This window comes from Geospiza fortis, unplaced genomic scaffold (genome assembly GCF_000277835.1).
Source record: "Geospiza fortis unplaced genomic scaffold, GeoFor_1.0 scaffold104, whole genome shotgun sequence".
Lineage (NCBI taxonomy): Eukaryota > Metazoa > Chordata > Aves > Passeriformes > Thraupidae > Geospiza > Geospiza fortis.
This window is the reverse complement of record NW_005054325.1, coordinates 4,645,672-4,670,913: the sequence shown is the minus strand read 5'-3', so window position 1 is coordinate 4,670,913 and position 25,242 is coordinate 4,645,672. Positions and strand designations below refer to the sequence as shown.

General features: G+C 38.5%; 1 protein-coding gene across 2 annotated transcripts in view; it reads right to left on the bottom strand.

Moving 5' to 3' along the window:
* The window catches only part of KIF13A (kinesin family member 13A), a 103,835-nt gene extending 78,657 nt beyond the window's left edge, over positions 1–25,178 (bottom strand). Inside the window, exon 1 of one of the 2 annotated variants that reach the window (XM_031056953.1) lies at positions 25,067–25,178. In XM_031056953.1, the coding sequence (XP_030912813.1) occupies positions 25,067–25,125 (59 nt within the window). In that variant the 5' untranslated portion in view covers positions 25,126–25,178. The remainder of the gene's footprint in view (positions 1–25,066) is intronic. The other variant, XM_031056954.1, reaches the window with a different exon arrangement.
* Positions 25,179–25,242: the final 64 nt, after the last annotated feature.

Below are 25,242 nucleotides of genomic sequence, written 5' to 3'. Positions count from 1 at the left end.
CTTGCCCTACACACATGTACCTTCTCCTCTGTGCAATACCTGTAAGTAACTAGTCAATAGAAAAGAAGAAATGCAATTATTTCATATTTACTGAGTCTTTCCTAATCTAAACAACCTCTCTGTAGGCAATGGAACCTATCCTTAACAAAGAGAACCAAACCTCAAAAGCTCAATACAACATTTCCTTTAGTAATGCTTCAGTTGCATAAAAATTACTGTCAAGCTCAGGCAAATAGAAGTTAACTGCACAACATAATGATATACAAAAGTGGTAACCTTTCAATAGAAACCCAGTTTTTCCAAATAGCACTTCTTTAGACTAATCCACATAAGGCACTGAGGGTAATTCCTTTAGTTACTCTGAGAACCATAACTCTTGACTCTTGGGTAGTTACAAATAGACAAACTTTCTCTACAGCGCTGAAAAAAGTATCAAGCATTTTCTAAATCCTGTCGCACTCAAAAAAAAAAATCCTTGGGGAAAATACCATTGTATACACTAAATCAAATGCAACCCTCCTTGTCAAGAAAAGGCAACGGTATCACATTCTACCTAGGAGGAAAGGAAAGAGGGAGTAATGGCAGGAAGTGGAAGAGAAAGATTTTTTTTTTCCTTATAGAAGAAAATGACCATCAGTGGTCATCAGGTGGAAGACAGAAATACTCCTTTAGGCAGCTGACCAAAACAAAATTTAAACAGAAAAAATCAGTACTTTTCCTTTTTGCCTTGACATATTTTATTATAACTACACGTAAGTGGTATTCTTTTCCTGCCAGTTTGATTATTTTCTACTCCTCCTTTTCTACTCTCCTCAGATGAAATTGTTTGGTTGGAGTTTTTTTGGTTTGTTTTTTTAAACACGGCGCTAATGAACTGGAGTGAACCTAATAAAACCAAAGAACACTGAAACAAAAAATCTGGAATATTGCCAACATTCATTTGGGCCAGTATTCTTATCAGAGTCTCACTAACTGAGCTCAAAATCATTTATGGTTTGAACATTTTGGATTAAACTCCACTATACCAGAGCAAACTCACAAACTACAACATTGCAGTTTCAGTTTTCTGTCTATTCTTTGACCACTTTCCATGGATACTTTTCAGATCTTGTTTTAACTACCACGAGTTTTAATATTTGTTGTAGCAACATGATAATGAAAAGTATACAAGTCACTGCAATCACATAACTCATCCAAAAATACAAAGACAGGATTTATTCTAGTTGCAGAGGAGTCACATCCTCAATCTCCAAGCCAAGCTTTATGTTAGGCACTAGGTATACAGCTTAGAAAGAGAACGGTATAATGGAAATACTGAGAAGCTCTTTGCCATAGCATCACTGGCAATAAAAATACCCAAGATTACAAACAGTATCATCATGTGAGCATTCCAGGCCAGCCTATAAATAGAATTCAGAAAGAACTGGCCTCTAACAAATACTGTGCCTCAGTTCAACGTGTGTCTGCTAAAAATACCAAATATGTTCAGTAAAGCAAGTCCCTCTGAATTTTGTGAATTAAATACCTATTTACACATCCCATCTCTTTTATTTAGCTGATGATAATTCACAATGGACTTCTCTGATGGACTTCTGACTCAACAAGTGTATACTTTGTATGCCAGTGTTACCAGTGTTTGATTTATCCACAAATATGCATGTATTTCTGGATTAATCACTAGTTTCCTTGATAGTACAGAAATACCATAACCAAGAGGTTGTCCTGGTCAACATCAAGATTAGATCTTATGATTCAGTAATTAATTTAGGATTCCGGCCACAAAAGCAAAAAGACATGATTATGAAGAGATTCTTAGGGATAAGACCCTCACCTGCAGCTACCTAGACAGATGATAAAAATACACATTCAGAAAAAAAATAATTTTTTGTATAAGAAAACGTATCATTTCAATATCGTTAATTATTTTTCCAGACAGAACAAGAGAACAACAGATTCATACTAATGATTACACCACGTACTTATACAATAGAGGGAGTGGACACATTCCTCAGGTAGCAGATCAGTAGTACGCAGCGTTTCAGAAACAATCAGAACTTCCTGAGAGATAATGGAAAAGATAATTCATGGATTACTCAGGATAGGCTTATTCATTTTGCTTTGCCAAAAAAGGAAGGTGTTGGACACTCTGGGAAAAAAATGACAAGTTACTTGAAAGTATTAATGACTTAAAAGTTTATCAGTGGCTGTAAATGTCAATTTTAGCACTTCATATGAATATAGCCAACGAAAAAAATACTGGTCTGGTGTCTCTGCAGCGAGTCTCACACCCTACTTTTTTTCTATACTTCCCCAGCTTCTGTAACACTATCTCGCACACCAACCACTTCATTCACTGTAACAAACCAGTGACAATAAAGTTGAATGGAGAAGAACAAAAAAAAGAATTTGATTTAAACACATCCCAAACTATCTTCACTTGCTGTGGCATTAATCAAGCTGCCCATGCCGAGCACTTTAAACTTCTGCAGACCTGCTAGTGATTTCAGCTTGGCACAGGAGCAGGCATAGCAAGGAATGCTCTGAGTGCCAGCCCCTTCCCTGTAAGGCGCAGAGCAAGGCCTGGCTGTGGCTCAGTAACCTGTTCTGGAGAGATTCCCAGCACACTGAGCTACTACAGACTCCAGGGAGGGACCCAGACCCAGAGCTGAGGACCAGCAGGATATCCAACCAGCACTGCACATACACCATAGTGCCAAGGAGGGTGGGAACTCCTGCAGTGTGTCCTCCTGTTCCCATCCCTCTCACCTCCAAGTAACATCACTGATCTGGCTCCTGACCATTCTGTGGTTTTGAATGGAAGCTGGACAGAAAGAAGAGCTCACTGTTTAGAAAACTAGATGCAACCTTCAGCAAACAGCTTCTAGAGCATGAAGGGGGCAGGTTGAGGAAACCATAACTCTGGTTTTTCCTTCTTCAGTCATTAGTAAGTTTTATTTATTTACCATATAGCACTGAAGACTTAAATTTACTAGACAAGCTATTAAGTGTAAACTGAGAAAAAAACCTCCAATATAACCACAAAATACATGGAAATCTCTTTACATCAGTAACAATGCTGAGACAGTGCCAAAAAATTTTGCAGCATCCTGGCACAATTTTATAATCTTCTGTTTAGCTGCAGTTACAGACCTGCTTCAGAAACCTAAATATTTATACAGATACTAGACATAAATAGAAAATACTCCCAGATAGAACAGAAAACTCAGTATTAAAGACAACTAATTAAGTCTCCGTGATGGACAAAGAAGTGTAAACAATAAATGGTTCTTTTTTGGCAGAACCACACACAGCTTTTAATAGAGTATAAGTATAATTATCCTTGTAACTACATCAGTTGATTATTGATTCTATTTAAAGGAAATACATAATGGGAATTTCAAAGTATGGATTTTATTCCTGACTAGCAGGACAGATCTGTGCCATTACCAGAAAGTGTTCTGAAATACAGAGAATGTGAGACAGTTTTAGTTTCCCAGTTGCATGTTGAAACAGGAATGTGCTCTTTTGTTCTATTTTTTTCCCCTCATTTAATCATAATGAAGTCACTTGCGACATTACAACAGTTTCCAAAGCAACAGTCCAGCTAGATGTGATGAACAGAAGATAAGGGTGTGTGGGGAGAGCTCTGTAACTCACCGGTGATCTTGGTGGGAAACCCAGCATTCTGCAAAATTCATTCTGAAATTCATACTCTGCAAGAATACCTTCATATAAGAGGATCAACATTAAAGAAATACAAGGTGAGAGAATGGGTGTTTTTCCAAAATACATGAAAAGAATGTGTAAATCAGCTGGTCTGCTCCACAGGGAGAATACAATATATATAAAAACCAAGCAGAAAAAAGCTACTGTAACACAGAACTTAGACTTGCAATAATGTGAATTATAATCCAATGGCTGGCTAGACACATCACTCTTCAGTACTTGACTACAAGATTTCCCAAGAACTTAAAGCAATAATGCTTTATGAATCCTGAGCAGAAAGGGTAAGGTGTAAGTAATAACCTTAGATCAACTCAGGTGCATATGCCAACCAGACACTGTCAGAAATAAGAGAAACAGAGGATTGTGCCTTGAAAAGCAGGAACTTCAGCATGAGAAATGCAGCCTGAATCCATCCAGAGATACACATAGTCATATTTCTATAGACAAATTCACCTTTAGGGGTTTCATGAGGTGCGTCTACAATCTTTCAAAACAGAGTGCTTGAAATGCCATGGATTAACCAAGTCATGTGTCTGTGTCCTGGGGCATGTTACATGTATATACTGCATATTAGTGCTCAACCCACAGCACAAACAACACCAAAACTGCACACTCAGCATCATTTGAATACGTGAGGCACAGGAGATGAGCTCTTCTTTCTTACACCGTATTAATACTTCTCAGTAATTAGTATTTTTCTGAAGATTCTCCACAGAAAAACAGTGGTAAAAATATGTTGTAATATTCTCCATCAAAGTGCGTGCCTTCCTCATGAAGGAATGGCCTCAAAGTAGCATTTGAAGGAACAATCACCAACAAAAGTAATTGCTTCCTTATTTGTATTTTCTAACTATTGGCATGAAAATTAACCAGGAGTCTTGCCTCAATAGCAGCCCAGTCTTTGAACCATCCTTCCAGACTTTTTGTACCCATGAGTTTCACACTTCAGGTCAAACATAACTCTAAATTACAGTAAAAGGGAAGCTCTGTGGAAATGCAGCAAACCTGTTAAAAAAAAGTGACACAACTCAAGAATATTTACTATGCTAATCAGAGGCCTGGAGAAAAACAACCCCAGAGTTTGTTAATTTCTCTGTTTTAAAGGTAGATAAACAAACAAGAGAATTTCAGGAAAAGGTCTAAGTTCTGAATAGTACAATGAGTGCTGGCACACAGCATTTCTGCCTCTAAGAGTACTTCCAACATTGACAGACACCTACCTGTAAAACCACAGGACCACAAAGGTGTCTGCATCAGATCCCAAAACAGCAAGAACTTTAATTTCAAGTTGCATTTTATCTACTTCATGCTTTGGGACAAACAACAACAATGGACCATGACAGCATCCCTGGTAAACTTGGTATCTTGGCTAGCAATTTTCCAAAGGAATAAAATCCATGCAATGCTAATCCTAGAGAGCAGTTTAGTATACCTGAAGTAAAACAACTGTTACTGCATTATGAGTAGCTATCCCTAGTTAAACTTTCAGAGGGACACATAAGCAAACAACCTAGAGAGATTTTGGACATGTATGTTTTTATTGGGGGAGCCAATAGCAGGGAAAATAATACAGGAAAATCTGGGTGAAGTGGCTGTTTCCAACAAACTCAGCAGCTTAAAAGTAGATTTTGCAAACCTAAAATCTCACTAAGCTTATCTTGGCCGATTTTAAGAATTGTCTCAAAAAAGTTCTTCTTAAGAAAAATTTGTCACTAATAGTAACTCTCTTCCAAAACCACACCTCACACATGAAGAAAAAGGGAAAAAAATCACATAAAAAGAAGAAACTATACTCTCTACACTGTCTATACTTCAGCCATCCATGAGTGCCAATTGTATTTTCATGGTCAGACCTGAGTTGTTCACCACAGTAAAATATACCCCAGATTTTCCTGAATGAAAGATTATTGTTCTTACACATCTTAATTTGGTATCAAAACCTGGCAATCAGGCACACTAAATAAAACCAAAGTTAAAATGTTATTCCTTGACAGCAGCTCTTCTCCAGAAGTGAGGCACAGCATGCAAACATTTGATTGTCTCTGGTGCTCAACAGCAGCAGACACACCTACACCCAGCCTACCTTCACTCATTTTCATTGCCAACAGCAACACTAGATTAATAGAGGAAGAAGTGCTAAGAATTCTTAAATACCTCAAGCTTAGAAATATTCTTCCAGTATAATACCCCATTAAACAACTTATGTGAAAAACTGTAATCCAAAGCTGTTCCAAAGACATGCTCACTTCATTTTACCTGTAGGTAAAATTGTGTGAGATGCTGGAGATTCTGCCTGCTGCCTACAGTGAGGGGAGGCTTGGTGACCCTGGCAGGGAACAATGAAAAAGTCCTCTGCCCTCCAGGTTTGCTCAGTTGTTTGCTTTACCCACACCCTGCAAAGAGCTCCAGTCAAAGCAATTACTTAATGGTTTTGTTCTCTTCTGTGCCATAACCTAGAGAATAGCTAAGTCTGGAAAAAGCTTTAAAAAAACCCCAAACAACACGCAAGCAGATGTATTTCTTCAGAGAACCAGTTTCAAATATTTTTGCATTCACAGAAAGTCAAAATAGACAAGTTACTTTTGTGGATTTTTTTTCCAAACTAATTCCTGAAGAGCTTTTAAAAGTCATCTATTCTTCATCACTGTAAATTACTTCCATAATCTCAGAAAATTGTGATAAGAGATTTACAGCAATTTTCCCTTTCCAACAGCACCAGTGCCTTCTGACCCAATTCCCACTAAATCACCTCATCTAAGCTTCAATTTGTATCACAGGATTTTCCTTCCAATGCTAAACACTGACCATTCTATTTACAACCTCCTGCAGTCCCTGTGTGAAACCTTGCCTCTGTTCTACACCTTTGCCACTAGCTGAGGAAAAAGAAAACATTTCCCAGCAATTCTGTCCTCCAAATCCAAGTCACTGATGATTCTAATTTACTGTAACTGCACAAATTCACTATCTGATCCATAAACCTCATCTCTTTACAAACACATCACTTCCTTCTTGAAGTAAGTTTATTATTTATTAATAAGGTGCTTTTCTTCACATCACAGCAGTTAATAAAGTTCAGAGAACTTTAACATTCAGGACTTGGTCTTACAGATACTCAATATATCTTAATAAGTACTAGTAAATGCATTACTTGGGATCTCTATTTAACACTCCACCATGGCACAACAGAGCAGCCATTTATCTTTGCACTGTGATGGAAACTATTACTGCCATCTGTGCTGACTCCAGCTGGTATAGGACTAATATAAAATTCTGTTAGCTGCTCTGAGCTGCTTGTTCAGCTGGCAATAATAAAAGTCAGGCTCATTAACAGCAGTCTTGCATAGCAAAGTTTCTGCTTACCTCAGAGAGACAACTAAGCATCTCCGTGAACCTTTTCACCATAAAAAAAACCTCATGACTATTTACTTGGCACCTGTTTCTAATAACAATCACAAAAAGTCTCACAATTACATGCTGGAGTTTTTTCCAAATATGCCTATCAACTGAGCCAAAATTACTTGAAAAAAAAAAAAAAAAAAAAAAAAAAAAAAGCTGTTCCATCAAGGCAATATACTGTTTCCTGTACACAAACCAAAATACATTTCTAAAATCAGAGACCTCTCTAATGCTATTAGAGGCAGCTGAAGAATGAGCATGTCTGAAGCAAGTGTTAAGGAAACAATTTTTTATCACTCAACCACCACTTAATTGCACAATGATTCAGACTTTATATGTCATTTTATAATTTAAACAGACAAGACAAACTACTGGATTGCTCAAGCAATCTGTCATCTGAAATACACACTGGAAAATTTTATGGTCCTCTGCTTGCAAATTGCAGAATTTTGGGACTACAATCTGGGAGACAGTAAGGATGAAATTTAACAATTGTAGTGGGCTTTCCATTCTCCCTTCTCTCTGAAGTCACAGCAACTTTGCTGTAGGCATCAATAAGCAACAATACCAAGAAAATATAACTTGAACAGTTTAATTTATCTTATGAAATGTACAAATGCAGTAGAAATTCTCTTGTGAACTGTTACCAGCTTTTGATTTTATCATGCTTCCCCAAGACTTTTCTTTCTCACCTACACATTTTGTAAGAAGCCCCCTTGACACAGCTCATAATACACAAAGCTCTATTGTCCCCCTACAGCTTCTGTCCAAAGCTGTACTCGTACCAGTGGTCAGCCTTCTGCCTTCAAGTGACTCCAGTTTTGCACATTTAGAAGTCATCCCCGATTCTTATCTTTCATTAAACTGCTGTGCCCAAATACACAGGGCATACAAACATCAAAGGAAAAGCTATTTTTAGAAGGTGTTCCTAGCTGATAGGCATGGGCAATGAAAAGAACTTAATTACCACCCTGTATTTGATGTTTAGCAAAATGTGCTATCACATACTTTCTCTCAAACCTGGGAAATCCCATACTGGGACTCAGAAGGAACTGAGTTCACATTTAAAAATTTTTTTTACTAGAATTCTCTTGATTGACCAATATTCCACCCCACCAGCAACCTCAGACACAGTACTAAAGAAAATTTTGCAGGTGGAATTCTTAGTGCAGGCCTTGAAGACAGAAGATTTTTTTCTGTGATACCAGAAACTTGGAAGATGGTAACCACCATCCCAGCTTCGTCCAAGCAGCAGGAGGTCAAAGTATTCCACACTTCAGAAAGGATACTGACTTGTCTCACCCACCATACAAGCCAGAAACAAGAGAAGCACAAGGTGATCAAAGGCAAAAGTAAACACCTATCTTGTTTCCTCAAGTCAGTAGATATGTTCCCTCTTTCCTTCAGCAGTTTCTTCCAATAACAAAGTAAATGCACTTCTGTCCTTCCCTCCCCCACCCCAAACCCATCACTGGACTTGAGCTTTCAGCTATTAGTCTTTAGTACATTATGAAACCTTCTGTTCCTTGTATGAAATTATCCATCTACCATTAGCAATAGTAAAATACCTAATTTTTAATATTCTTATTTAAAATCTAAGTATTACAGTTGAAAAAAAAACCTGAAATACAAAGAATTTCATTGACACTGACACTCTCAGGGCACAGTATTACACAGCTGAAGGAAAGTAACTTCTGATGAAACCTCACCTGATGTGCAAGGCACTACCTGATCACACTCTTGAGTTCAAGGTCAGTTGCTCATCCAGTTCAAGTTAATTGTCTACAGTTTCACTCACTTTTCTGTGGAAAAGCGCTGGAACCTTCAGCAGTAAATTACACACTGCTTCATTTCAAAAAGCCAGAAGTAAGAAGGTGCATGGGAGAGATTTAACTACTAAGCCAAAGTAATCTGGCCTCTCATCAATTTGTTGAATTTCAGCATTCATTCATATCTTGACCTTTTAAACTCTTAATGTTCAATATGAAAAAGCATCCACAATACATTTTTCTTCTTCAGAAACTGCTTCAGGTTGGATCTGCCATATGCAGAATTATTAGATCACAACAGACATTTTAATCATCTTACCTCTCAAAAAGAAAACCCACAGATCATAATCTGATTTGACCTGTTAATTACTTGTAATTGATGGTATCTTTACTGAATGAAGACAGCTGGAACACTTTGTTCAAGAAAATTGGGAACATGATGAAAAATATCCTTCTGACAACAAGAACACGCTCAGAAGTGATTAATCCTCACCTGTTTTTGAAGTCCCAGAGAATTAAGTGCTCAGAAAAGGCAATTCTGACAAAGAAATGGAAAATAGGAGCTATTTGATGTCTACTTTAAAAACATTATATCAAATATCATGTAAAAAGAAAAAAAATCAAGCCCAAACTAAAACCAGTAATGCACTGTTTTTACAGCATTTTAAAATCACAACTGGGATACAACCTACAGAGATCTACAACTTACTACTACATTTGTTCACTAAAACATCTGGATTCTTCTTTCAGTTTTTGACTTGTAAACTTTAAAACTCCAAAATTAAGTATTTAAGCTTTTGCAGCCTTTGTTACCAAAAAAAAACCCAAACAAAACAAAACCCAGTTCAAATGTAAATTTAAGAGAAACATTAAAAATCTATTTTAATTTTGAATTCAAGCCTATCCCATTCCCCAAAACCACAACATTTCACACAAGCATGCCCAGCCCAACTACTCCTGTAATTCCTGTCACATGCTTCACCAAACCTCTGATCACCAATTTATTCCACGCGTTGCTCCGCACATAAACACTGCAATGTGCTTGAAACAAGTGCTAGCAGGTTTTGCTCTGAAAAATGTCTAGCTAGGATTAACAGCTTCTCTCTCCACAGAACTTGTCCAGTGAATTTACAGTGGCATGCTGGCTTTGGCAAAATTACTATTCTCAAATTCAAAGCCACTGAAAAAAGACGGATACATCTACTCTTTTCTACCACAGCAACTGGTGTTAAGCTCCAAGAGATAACAGGCAGTACAGACACAATGAACTGACAACAAGAAATAGGGAGGTAAAGAATCTAGACCCTAAAATTCCACAGGGCTATAATAATTAACAAAAATTGATTCTGCATCTTTTCAGGTCCTATCATAGTTTAAAGGTTGTACTGACAAAATCAAAAACTTTGCCACCTAGCTCCTGACACAGTTTACTCAAAGATTGCCAGTCATCATAATCACCTTCCCAAACTGACTTCCTACACTGTGCAACTCTCACATTTGTTGACAGCAGACATCACAGGAACTCCGACTGGCAGCCTGCACAGCGGGCTACTGTCAGAAAATACTTTTTTCCTTACACAACTGGTTTCTCTCTACACATGCTTTGACATTTAAAAACACGTATTTGAACAACATGCAGTATTCCCAATGGAATTTTACCCAAAGCCTATATACAGCTCATATATTTTAAAGATATGATAATACTTATTTCTTAAAAACTTGTTAAGTCTTCTTTAACTCCTACTGGAAACTTTTTTCCCCTCATTGGCTTGCATCTAACAATACCCCATCAAAAAGTTTTTTGAGCTGTGATCTTAAGACTGTAGAGACAGGTTTCTCTTTTTATGAATATTTGTCTACAAAGAGTGGAACACTGCTGTATTATCACACTGAAAGGAAGAAGTTTTTTTGAAATATCTTCCCATTGCCATTACCTGTGAGGATTTTAGCCATGTTGCAGATTTATTGTGCAGGTAAAACACTGAGTCCAGCCAGGTTTGGTTGTTTGGGTTTTTTTTTAACTCAGGGCATAAAACAAAGCAAAGAAATGGCAAAGAGACAAATCAATGCCTAAAAATAGAGAAGGTGCAGGGACCCTTTCATGCAGTGGAAAGTGCCTGATTAGGTACTAAAAAGGGCCCAGCTTCAGCATGGATACAGTGAGCCAAGGAGCACACCAGGTTAAGAGAGGGAGGGTTTGAGAACGGGAGAGCCTGTATCACCCTGCAGAAAGGCAGAGGCCTTTCCATTCAGCAGCACCATGCTAAGCACAGCTGCAACATAAAAAAAGTTATTCCGTTATAAGATTTGTCTTATTGCAGCAGGAAAAAAACCAACAAAAACCAAAAAACAACCAAACTCTAAATTAGATGTCTTAAAATCAAATCAAGCTGTCAGCCCTGACATGTTTCAGAGCAGGAGAAAGATATTTACCAATCAGCATACAAAAATATAAATACAAATCAGTTAATAATCTGAAAAAACCCCAATCCCTGCCAATGAGTACTTACTATAAGGGACGTTACTCAGAGCAGTGAGACACAGAAAGCAGACAAAAGAGCTGAGACATGAGTGACACACACCCTACCATAATCACTACAGATGATTAAATGTAATCAAAGCTTCCAATTTAGAGTAAGCAGTAGAGTGCTGCTGGGGGTTGCTAACAGCATTCAAGCTCTATTCTGAAGCACCATCATTTCTGGAGATAACACTTTACATGGTATCTTTAAAGCACATGGGAGAATGCAGGTAAAAGGTCAGGAGAACAAAGGGAAGAAAAAGGCAGAAGTTAAACTTGAGGAGAACAGAAGAAGGCATGAATTTTATCTATGGATCTGCTTGCACAGAAATTATGGTACTTAGTTTAGCTGAGTATATTTAAAGAGCCTGCAGGGTGATAGGTCAGGCCTGGCTACTGGGCATGCTGACCCAGAGACTGCAGGAGAGTCTATGGCCTGTGCTGGCACCCACTCACAGGCAGCTAAAAAGGGAGTTCTGGGATTCTGCACCAGGATATGAAGTGTTCACCAGTGATGCTGTACTGCAGTTACACAATGGGAAGTCCCCTTCACAGAAAGAGAGAACCATGAAAAATGTATTCCACCCTGATGATTGTTTTTCTCCTGATACTGCAAATAACTGTGCTTTAAACTTAACATTCAGCTCAATCAGTAACGTCAACAGGTGTATTTAAATCAATCTGAGTGCTACCCCACTTTTTGGCAAAGTATTTAAACTACTTCATTGGTATTCAACAAAATATTTTAAATACTACTTGACACAGCTTTATAGTTCTATTTAGTACCATCTGTGCTGCAATTGCAGCCAGCTCTTTCACTCATGATGGGAGTAGGCTGAACCACTCTGAAAACAGAAAACCCCAGGTAACAGAGTGTACACTCAGAGGCATGTTGTGGTATTGCATGTTGAGGTATTCCCAAACAGCAAATCAACACCATGATGTCCATTAGATATCTCCACAGAGCCATCTCACACATGAGTTTTAGGAGACTTCCCATCAGCTCTGCCTTGTTACCTGAACACGTGCTCATCCTGCACTGCATCTGAACCAGGAGAGCAGCAGTGAAGGCCCACACCCAGCTACCTTTTGCCCTTTCCCGTCCCTGGCATTGCTCTTGACTCCAAGACTGCCACAAACACCAGGTACAGAATGGGCAGCACAGGCTGATGAAGCTTTGCTAGACACCCAGACTGTGGGAGTCCAGCACTGAGTCTCCTGATGCGACTCTGCACGGGAGGAGCTGAGGCCCCACAAAGCTTATCAGCTAAACTTCCACAACACTGAGCCACAATTCTTCTGTTTCAGGAGCTGCAACTCAGCTAATTATCTCTGCCATAAATAACCCACGGCCTAAATGATCTATCCAGGGATCTGCCTGCATAGTGAATAGAGTTACACAAAACAAGCAAGAAGAAATAAGGCACAATTACATGTGGTCTCTCAAAAAGTTGACAAAAATCCTAAGAGGAGAATGAAAAGTTATATGTTAAGGAAAAAGGAAGACTCCAAGCAAGCAGATTGGTCTGAAACACCCTGAAAAGTCATATGAAAGGGCACACAGGTTCTGAACTCTGATAAGCATTACATTAATTAGGGAGCAGCATTAATGAGGTCAGCAGTTCTGGGTTAGTAACACTAGGATAAGAATGCAAAGGAGCAAAGTAGGTGAGCAATACTGCAAACAAAACTCAGGTTTGAATACAGCATTAAGTTCAAAATTATTTTAAAAGTTTATCACACTGATTCTTCAGTGTAGCTTTCCCACTTTGACCATCACCACTAATATTTTAAGTCACAGCAACCCTCAGTTCTCAATTTTCAATGTAATAAGGAGTCAGCTGTTTCCTGTTTTGCCTAAATAGCCATTCTACTAAAAAAAAAGGCTAAGACATGTTGTTTCATGAGTAATTCCACGCCAGCCTAATTTATTTTCATCTACTACACCTGCAAACTGAGACATGAAACTGAAAGAGCATGCTAGAAGAGAAGCAGCAGCTAAGGCAGGTATCCTATTTCAAATAATTTTCGATTAATGGTACTTTAAGAGAAAAATACTACAAAAATAACCCGAACCAACCAAAAATGCCATAGGAGACCAACATAAAGCAGCCTTTGCTCCTTCTGTTAAGAGGAGAAGTTCTGTAGGGAATTTGTAACTTCTATTTTGGAAGCAAAGTAGAATGATAATTACAAAATATTTAACATATGAAATATTTCCACCACTATTTGGGAAAAAATGTGCAAGTTTCCTAGTCAAATCAAACACTTTGAGCTCACTAAACTCTGACATTGCTTGTTACAGCCACTAGTCAACAGGCTGTCAGACTCTTATCACTTCCAAATGTTTCTTGAAATTAATGAAATTAGCTAGATCTATTTTCATTTCCTACACAACAACTGCTTATTGTCAGTATTTCGACTTTCTTTCCTTGCTACATACTGCTAATGCAAAATTCCTTATTCAAAATTCAGTTCTGCAATTCCATTTTATAATATCCCATTTCAGAGTCCACAAAGACCCAGCATTTACTTTCTCTTTTCCATCTGAGCAAAGGTAAGCTCATTTGCCTCTCTTTTTTGAACCATGATGAAGATACCAATACCTTGACAAAAACATTTAAGCTCAGTTAAGCAAGAGCATCTGCACACTCATTTGAACCATTAGATCCTTCAGAAGTCATCCTACAACAACCTCCTAAACAAATGATGACAGATTAAGATCAATTTGACTTAGAGAGGTTTTAATAAAACTAGTTTCACACCTTGGTCATGTGAGTACAAGAGTGTTTTCAAAGTCTGTTTGATCTATCTTGTACATGAGCCATGGATTTCTTCCTCATTCAGGTATGAAGTTCTGAAATAGCCACCAACAGTACAGGTCAAAAGAACCATAACTCAGAAAATACATGTGTTGCAAAACACTAAGGGCATTCAGGATGCTCAACACTGCCAATCTGCATTTCTGGGTTTCAACTAGCCCAAAGTTGCAAGAGGACATCCTGAAATTCCAAACAGAGGTACACCACATTCTTCAGAGCACACACAAAACTTCTATCTGTGAGTATAGATGGCAGCAAGGACAGCATTAGCATTTGTGACAAAAAGTGTGTTACTGTCACATTCACATCTGCAAAACTGAAACTTTAAGAACAACTTGAGAGAATGCAGGCTGCCCCAAGGAACAAACAAGGAAGGAGAGATTAAACTGACATCTATCCTGGTTCAGTACCCATCCAGCATACCCTGCTGAGAACTTGAAAATAGAACTGTCAAGGGCTAACTTCTAACTTTCACCATGCCAAAGTCAGACATCTCCCTCCTTCAGCACCCAGCAATTCCGACAGTAAAGAGGAATCCAATCACAATCATGGAACTGCAATGCTAAAAGAGACAGAACATCTACTAAATTTATTAAAATATTCAAGTTACTGTTCCATTGAAAGGGACCTGAGGAGAGCACTTAAATGCTCATCCTCAAACACACTTCATCATCCTTTTGATAGACACACAAGTTGTCTCCCATTAGATTACTTCACAGTCAATTTTAAAAGGCTCTTATCCATGACATTTAATGTAATAAACAGTAAAAATTCAGTGTTAAAATATGGATTATAGCCATGCACTAAAACATGCCATGGACTTAGCTACAATGTTATAAACACCTCAAACAATAAACATTCTAAGGACTTGGAAGCTCTTGACAAGGAAGCTACATAGCAAACTACCCAGTGTTCAATGGTCTGTTTACAATAACTGATTTTCCTTTTTGTTTTCAACTTGGATCTCAACCAGAACACCCATGAAGACTAGTACCACCCCAGAGAATGCCAGGTTTTCAGAAGGATGAAAAGAAGCTTTTTTTTTTTTGCTGGGGGGGGTGGGGCGGAGGCAGGAGAGGTTGTTGGTTGGTTTGATTTTCTCCAACAAGTATTTTAAGGAGTTTCATCATGCTGTGGGACAAACATTTCTTCAGCTCTCTTCTGCTTTTCACTGTCCTGGTTCCCAAGTATCCTTTGCCTATATATTCTACCACATCAGCAGCAAATCCATTAACAAGCCATCTCTTGGGTTACCTTATGTGTCAGTTTCTCTGCAGACACTGAAGCAGCAATTCTCAAGGGCACTCCTATCAAAAATGCAGGTACAAGCATTAGTTTTACACTGGAAAAATTAGAACTATTCAAAAATTCCTTCTTTTTAAATGTCATGGGCACTATGAAAAGTACTTGCCTTCTGGAGAGTTTGTTTCAGAATAGCATATCTACTGTGGACCCAGAAAGAAGCTCCAAAACAGCAAAACATGAGTGCTGGGATGGTGAGCCATTACACACTTAAAACAAAACTTTCAGAACCATATGTTTATCTCAATGTAATAAAACAGCAAAATGCAGGAGGTCTGCAAATACATTTTGCTCTTACTCCCTTACATAACTGCACAGGTCTCTTTAAAGAAAACATATTCAAACTCAATTACTTGTTGCTGAGCATCCAGAGGATACATAAGTAATGTATTCATGTCTTCAGCTACATACAGTGAATAAATGAACATTTCTCTCTTTTACCAAATAGCCAGTTTCTATTTCAGTCTGATTTTGCTAGATAAAATGATCTGAAAATGTATTTGAAGTCCAAAAGAAATCGAGAAGTATCTCAAAATAAAGAATGACAACACAGTATGACAGGAAGGAAAAAACACCAAAACTCATCAAAATGTTTAGGACTTGCATCATTCAGGGAGGTGGCCCTACTGAGCCAAAACAAGTCTGGAACACTGCAGACTCACTGCATATCTAAAAACTCACATTGATAGATGCTGACAAAGAAACTTTCCAAAGCAGAACAGGACGCTGCTCATTCAGGGCCATAAGGCAGCTTTGCCAGTAGAGAACTTCCACCAGCTCTGTGCCTCCACTGGAATGCTCTGTTGATTTATCTTTTGCAAAAGCTTGTCAACTGTAAAACAAGCCTGTGCTTTTGAATCACAAAGTAAAACTGAATTTAAATTAAATATTCAACAATAATAAGAACTCTGAAGTTAAAAAATTACATTGCAGCCAGTGCCAGTAAGCATATAAATCAATTTATTTGGCAGATAAATTGCTCCTTCTACCACACATGATCCTTTTTGCTTCAACTCTGAAAGAATCAAGTTTATGAAAAGCCACCTCAGCTACATTGGACATGATTTTAATAACGAAGTCAGACAGAAAGTGGAAACCACATGAGAAGTATCAAATCCTCCAGTTTCTTATCTAAGATCTGTTGTTCCTTGTCATCATGTAAGAATTATTAAGCAAAACAGACAGTTCCACATACTAGTATTTAACACTAGAAAAGTTATTGCAGTAGTTCAAGAGACAGATTCAGAATTTTGAAGCCTTACACTAGAAGAAAATTTAATCTTGGCTAGAGGCATTCGTACACTATTTAATTGGGTTGACATTTGTGTTTGAAAAGAGACTGTGGAATAAACTGAAATGTAAGCTCAATAAATAAAATATGATGTGTATTTTTTTCATTGTATTTGTAAGCCTAAAATATTCTCTAATACAAAGAAATTTCAGGAAAAAATATTCAAGTGTTGACATTTTCAGCAATGTGCTTTAAAAACAAAGCATCAAGTTACTTTATAGAAAGTTTACAGTTCACAATACACCCTGGCACTTTTTGAAACATATGGAGCAGTATCGCCCTAAGTACATGCAGAGATAAGCATGCCATTCCAGCCACAGCAGCTGCTTTGATTCATGTTTATGAAATGCTTAAAATTCTTGGAATATACATACACACTGCAAAAAGAAGATGCAGTGACACCATGAATCTCCAGTCACTACTAGCCCTTTGTCTATGCTGTTACTGAGCATGAAGAGGCAGCAGCACAGGCTTGGTGGAGACCAGTTTTTAATAAACAGCTGAGTACAGAACCTGCTGCTAGCGCACAATGAGCCTCTCAGCACCCACCTGCAGCAGCATCATTAACCATGCTAGTTACCATGCACTAACACAAGCACCCAGAAATGTTTCAGGCACACTTTTCCACTGCTCTGCTGACTGATGCACCTCAAAATAAGCACTGTACCATTAATAAACACCAAAATATATTCATGGCTTAACTCGTCAAAACAGTAGTTGTGGTATAAATTTCTGTCCTGAGTTATAACACTTAAATAAGAAATACGTCACTATAGGATGATAAGCTGCCAGGGACTTCATGAGGGGCTGTAACTACAGATTTCCCTATAGTGATCCGAGTGAAATGAGACAAAACACTCAAATTACCTCCTATTGAAAAAGTTCCACCTTACAAGCTATTAGCTTCACATTATCCAAAGATGATGTAGGAGTATTTCTACAGGATGTCTCTATTTAGGATGTGAAAAAATGCCAAATTAAGGGTGTGGCTGGTAACTACAAAATATACTAGCTAAGGATAAGATTATGAATTTATAGATGTTTCAATGGCTGAGGGTTGGGTTTTTAAATTATTAATTTATATCAGAAGGCAACTATCATTAAAAAAAGGCCAGAATTAGAGATGATAACACTAACGAAGCACAACATTATAAGAAAGCCACTTACTCACTTTTCACCCAAAATGAGAAATTACATAAAGGGACACTTTCCTCTGGCATTGAAAGCAGCTTGTGTAACTCCTGCTCTTCATCAACATGGATATCTTGAGCTGAAGTCATTGATTTTCAACTCCTGTCAGCAATGCATTTTTCTGGTTGACCTTTGTTTCTAAGATAACTTACTGAGCTCTTCTATCACCCCCCAGCAAACACCAGTCTCAAGCTTCACACAGAAGAACCCGAAGGCACACAGGACCACCCCAAGCTCCATCAAACCTCAAACTCTAATGACCAATTTCATATCAACATACAAAGTCAGGTACTGGCTAGACAAACTTATGGCCCTTTTACTGCCTCTTGTAGCACACAGAGCAAAATTACTTCCAAGCAAGGACACAACTGTTTTAGTTAACTTGGTGCTTTGGGTCACAAGTTAATTCATTATTTGAGTCCTGTGGTGCACATCATTGCACAGCAGGGACCTTTTTGTTGTGGACTGCACTCACTGTCTCCAGCCAACACTTTACACTTCCTTAAAGAGCCTTCTTCAGTCTGCCATCAGTAACAGAAATTCTCCCCAAATATCAAACAACCAGAGAAATTAGTTAAGCAAGAGCATCTGCATAAGCAGTTGGCATCTTGCTAGAGCAGGCAGTAATTGTTTCCATTAATAGATTCAAACCATGCCCAGGGCAGGCCAAATAAGCAAAGGCACTGCAGTACTTTCTCATCATTAAGGACAGTGTGTCTGTGCAGGAGACACTGGCACTGCAGCCAGAGGCAGCCACCACTACTCAGTCTGCACCAGAGGAACACAGGAGTTTAAATCTGGGAAAGTCTCAAACACAATAGCAGCAAGGGCATTTGTCAATTTAAAGATTTAGCTCTAGTCTTACTACCAGAAGTAGCACCATGCTGAATGGCTGAACAGCAGCTGCCTGCCTGCACATGCTGCCCTGCAGGCCTGATCAGACTGAGAAGGGATTCGCTTTGTCCCTGACACTTTGTGCCAAGATTCACACCCCAGCTCTGCTGGCACACAGAGCTGCATGGAAGGGCAGCTGGTGTGCACTGCTGCTCCCTGAGCTCAGGTTCTGCAGCACCAGCACTACTAAAGCACTTCGTGAAGTATCTTGAATCTAACCCACATCTGGGTTACACCATGTTTACAAGCATCATTTAACTCTAATTTTTTAACTATCAAAGTACAGTGAATTAGAAGTCTGGAGTCTTACCATGTGCACATTTAATAAACCTACTAGACACACAACAGAACAGAGAATCTTGCTTTCAAAACAAGACAACTGTCTCTGTTTACACTAAGGGGGTAAGGAGGCAAAAATAAAACTTTTTCCTTTAGGCCTTACATCCCCCCAAAATGGACAAAAATCCTCCTCCATTTTAAGAGAGCTGCATTTTTTTTAAATTCATATTTCATTTCAATAGACAACATATTCAAGGAGTAGTGGCTACTAATCCAGAGCTCAAAAACACCCCTGGCTGCAGAAATAAACATATGCATGCATAGTTGTACCTTCTGCACACAGAAGCTAAGCACGTCTACAGGCCTACTGATCTTTTTACACATATTTTCCTGTCTCACAACATAGGTACCTCCAACATAGCAAAAGAGAAAAATTGGGCAGGTTTGAAGCCGCGCCTCCTTCAACTGTGTTCTACTCAGAAATATTTGAACATAACATTCAGTAGTCCAAAAGTACAGAATGGCTACAAAGCAATGACTGCCTAAACATGGTCATTCCAAGAACAGTTTTCCTTCTCCTCAAACATGCTATCTATTTTTATTCTGAAATTTTGCCAGCTACGTACTACAGGCTGCTTACCCATGACCCCAACAGCTTTCAACAGTAGTTTCCTCTAGAAACCACACTTAAAGAGCAAATCACAAGGTCCTATCAGCAGTCTGGATTTTATAATCATAGTAAAATAATGGATGTTACATTTACTCACAGTTCAGGTCACCTCATGAAGAGCCAAGAGCAGTACCACACAGTATTTTGGACTACAAGTTTGTGTCCCATTGTGTTCCAAATTGCATGGAATTTTAGAACAGCAGTTTCAAGGAACTGCATCTAGTGTTGCATCTGAGGCATGAACGGATTAAAGCAATGCAAATGTAGCTCCCAAAATTACATTTTCCAACCACACATAATTCAAATCCATCTCCTCTGCCAAGGTTCAAAGGTAACAGTTCACATCCTGAACACTGATGTCTAACAGGAAAGTTACACAGGTCAAAGTCAGATTACTTTTACAATTTCCTGCAAAGATAAAAGTTCCTGCCTTCTTCTATTTTATGATCCACCTCTGACAGGTGATAATTTGAAGTGCACACATCAAAGGCGTGATCTGGTCAGTCATTCCTTTAGATACAGAACTAATTAGCAGCTGTCCTAATTCAGCTTCCAGAAGTTCCAGTTTGAAAAAGTTACCATTAACATGAAGGCCTCCCAACAGCGCTCTTCTCTCACCTCTGATGCTACTGAAAGCAAGATATCAAAAACTGTGAAATACTGCAACCACCAAGGGAAGGACTGTGTACTCAAGACCATCCAAAATCATGTTTTCTCCAAAGCAGAAGGTGCAACAGCTGTTTTCTGGAAACAAGAGTTTTAGGACAAGCTGCCTAGGGATGAAATCTGTGCTTCAGATATTAATCTTTGAAAGTATTATGACCTACAAAAACTAGATAGAATCACATACACATCTGTTCCCAGCTATTTATTTTATTAAAGAGCTTAAACCTATGAAAAAAACAAGAAAGCCCCGACATATTCTGGAATCTTCAGTCATTTAGCACTATAGGAAGAGGGGTTTTTTAAGTAGAATTGGGCTTTGGTGCTACTTGTCTTATCAAAATGATGATGGAAGAGGGCAGAACAAACAAGTCGTAGCATGGCGGGGTTTTTTTAAGAGTTAAGACAGGCAAGAAAGATACTTTCAGAAAAAAGTGAGATTTTGAGTTCAGCTCTACAATCTGAGGACGCTTTTCTTATTTTTTGCTCTGAGATTTTTATTAAGGCAAAGTTTGCAATAGGCTACTGTGCTCTAATGGAATGAATTGCCCAATAAACAAATTTGTGTTTCAGTTAAAACTACTGATGAAATAGCATTTCAGTTCTACTGTTTCCATGGTTCCTTGTTTATTTCTGTCAAGACAAATATTTTGCTTACTAAAGGAAAAATCATGTCATGAAGACCTGTTATCAGAGAGCTAAAAGAAAACTTTTCAGATCCTATGTGTTAGAAAGTGTAGCTGAAAGGAAAGAAGGAAAACATATTTTAACAATCAAAACAGAGGAGAAACCAACCCAGCAAGACCTCATTTGTCCTACTGAAAAATAACATCCGTAATATAAAGTCAGATCTTTAGTAGATATAGAGATGTGAAATCTCTATTGTAAAAAATTACTCAATCATTTTGCAGGATTGTCTGTGACTCCGTAATTATCGCATAGTTACATTTTAATACAGCACCTTATTGCCAACAACCAAATACAAACATTTATAGCAGGACAACAGGATTTATTTAATTGGCTTTGAAACATAATACCCATTTCTAAAAGACAATAAGTTACAATAGGGTTTTTTCTGCAAAGAGAGTACTTTGAGAAAGGAAATTCAGGCTGCTAGGTAAAGACAGGGGGAAAATCAGAGTTCCCAGAAACTTTCTTCTTGGGAAGAAATGGCAATCTATATTGGTTTGGGAAGGAAATGCCTGAGAGACATGAGTGGTAACTAAAAGAACACACAAGCACACTTCAGCACATATAAAGGAAACTGCTGCTACCAGTAAAAGCAAAACATGGGTTAAAGGTATGAAGTCCAACAACAAACTTCAAAATACTTTGCCAGCACCAGAGATTATACCTGATAGCAGTTAATGAAAACCATTCCTTTTTGAACTCTGTCTCCTATTATTTTAGTTGATAAAGATTTTCCTTTCAGACTCGGACTGTTCAGTTTTACTATGTTCTGGTTTTCCTCCTTCATTAGTTTAGAACACTGGAAGTCATGTGCCTGTGGGCAACAGCAGGCCTGCTGCTTATAAAAAGACAGAACACTTGCATTCAATAACAATTACTATTTTGTAGCTGTATTTGTTACCGTGTGAGTGCTGTGTGGTCTAGCAGTTAGAAGATGCAGTCAGAATCCTGTTCTAATTTATGGTTACAACTTTACCTCTAATGCATAATGAACGCTGGACAAATGACAGCACTGTCTGGGATTTTAGGCCTTTTACATCACCTGTAAAACTAGCATTACTTGCCCATCTAAAATCCTTCAGAACTATCCTTAATAATGCCTAAAGACTAACTAAAATAATGCAACTGAATTTAGATTTAATTCAAAAACTTCATACAACATAGACAAAGCTAGTAAAATCTGATTTTACTAACCTTGGATGTTCTTCCAAGAGCAAATTTTTATAGTTTTATAGTTATTAAAGAGTTACCTAATTTTACTTTAGAAAAATCTGTCAGTACCTTTTAAATTATATCTGTGAGAACAAAGCAAATAAAGAGCACAGTCCTGAATTCTACTCCCTACAACCTATAGTCTCTTGGCTTCAGCTGAATTAAAAAAGGCAGCCCTGGAAACCAAATTTGCTTTAGAAGGCTACTTATTCTTATTCCAAAATGCAGCACAAACTTGTACTTCCATTCAGCTAGAAAAGGGAAATTTCCATTTAAAAAGATAAAATGCAAAAAGGGAAAGGTAAGACTAAACAGAATATTAAAATAATACATAGAATAGAGAAAGACCAATTAATCACCCTAACAAATTAAATCATTTTTGCAATGACATGGTTGCTCTGAAAGAAAAATCCAGTTAAGCTATATAAAAACAAGCTACACAAAGAAAACCAAAAATCCGTTTGACATCTCTAACCCTGCCAAGGCATCAATCCAAGTACAAGCAGCAACTACTCAGCAATTCAGAGCCAGTTTATACAGACACTCTATGGTGGGTATACACAGAAGAACAGAATCCATTCCTCATCATGAGAAATTAAACTATTTATATTGAGTAAAAAATACAAACCAGCAGTTTAGCACTGAAGGAAAGGTGAGGACGTTCACGAGGCACTAGAAAGCCCATTAGGCATTTTGACAGGTTACATACAATGTCTGCCATTAAGCAGGCACCCAAACTATCTGTTTGCACTAATGAGAATTACTTCTGATCAGTATTTCTGCCTGTTCTTTCCAATAACACATCTGGCAGTTGTTTCAAACACACAAGTTAGCAGCCAGCCAAATTCCAGCCTCACACTGTGCTGCAGGCAGGACAGCTATCCCTTGCCAGCACAGCTGCCGACGGTGAGGTCGCACACAAGCGTCACAGCTCACCCATAAGGCTCTTGACAAAACAGAAGCCAGCTCCCACTAAGAGAATTTATATATTTTATAGATATTAAAGCCTGATAAACACAAAACACAAAAGCTCTCAAAAGACAGTCACTGCACATTCTCACTAGATACCTGCAGGCCAATGTGCACAACAAGCAAAATTCCATTACCAGATCTTCATTAAACTACCTGGCTCTTAGTCGCTCAAGTCTATTGAAACAGTGATTTTTTTTGCTTTTGTTTTTGCTTTATAAACTCTATGTGTATTTTATGTTTCATACTTGTCAATTCCACTCACTTTGAATCTTTTTACACCAGCGTTGTGATAGAAGCTATATATACACTTCAATAAACCCCTGTTTATTAAAAAAAATACATTCTAAAACAAAACAGTTTTTAAAAACCCCCAAGATTTCCACTTCACAGATGAGCTGCTAAGACCCAGAGAAGCAGCACAACTTATAGAAGACCACGCAAAGATCTTTGAAAGAAGCAGGAAACAAGCACAAATCTTTCAAGATGCAGGCCAGCACTTTAGCCACAACAATGGTTCTGAAGATAATGCAATTTGGATCTAAAATAAACTGGTGTGATTACTGCTATATTCTAGTACATCGGTTAATGTGAGAAGAACCTTCACACCTTGGACATGTAAGAATACAAAAGGTCTCAGCCTTTTCTGCTGGAAAGCTACAAAAGCATAACACTCCGAGTTTGCAAAAAAAAAAAAAAAGAAAGAATATTCTCACACTATATTTTCTTCATAACTATTATGAACTGAGTCAAAAAATTTTATAAAAAGGCTAAAGTAGTAGAAAGGTGCTAGGTTGAAAATCTCTATACTCATTCACATGATTTCTCACTCCTTGGCATTAAATGCATTTAACAGGTCAATTGAACTTGAGCAGTCAACAGGTAACCGAGCAGATAAGAATACAAGGTAACTGAACACACCAGCATACAACATAACTATTCCCCTTGCACCTCCCTGTCTTTCCCCACACTCCCTCAAAGGAAAGAAATCTTTTCCTGTTCTGATCTATTTTTACAGTCTAGTGCATTGGTATTTTGGATTTTTTCCAAGGGTATTCTTTACTGGGGCATCACAACTAAATGCCAGATTTCAAAATTATTTTAGCATATTCTCATAGGCTACTTCACAGAACAACACTGAATTAATAAAGGATCTAGCAATTACAGCCTTTTCAAATGCAAATAAGTTAAAACCTAGTAAACAAAGTTATATATTAAAAAAAATCATCAGTAGCATAAAAGTCAGATTCTGCTTTTTGTTCCCCCACAGGTTACACCAAGTTGTTAACAGCCTACACGCAAGGGAAATTTCTGAAAACAGCACACACAGTCTAAGTCCTTACCTACTCAACAGTTTATTTTTTGAGCAGTCAATCAAGAATCAACTTCTAAACCCGGGAGACTAACAGGGATCTTCTGTCTCCACACTGGGTACCTCCGACTCCCCCAGGAAGCCAGGTAAAGAAACTACCCTCACATCCCACGGATGCAATCCCAATGCAGCAGCCCCGGTCAGCGCCCTGCAGCTGTCCTTCGCACTGCAGCCCCGAAAAGCACCGAGCGACACCCTGGGGACCCAGCCACTGCCCTGACAAAGCCAAGCGAGGCGTCTGCGAGGGCGAGGCGGAGGAGCCGGGCTTCCACTCGGGGCACGGCGACTCGGGGTTTTACCTTTCTCCTTGCTTGGCGTTGGAAGGCGGCGGGTGAAGCACAGTCTGGTTCCCTTCCATCTCCACGATGCACTTGGTATTCAGGTCCAGCTCTGCAAGGCGACACGGCGGGGGGCTGCAGCCAGGGCGAGCGAGCGCACCCCCCTTCTCCCGGCACGCCGCTGCAGCTCGGCCCCC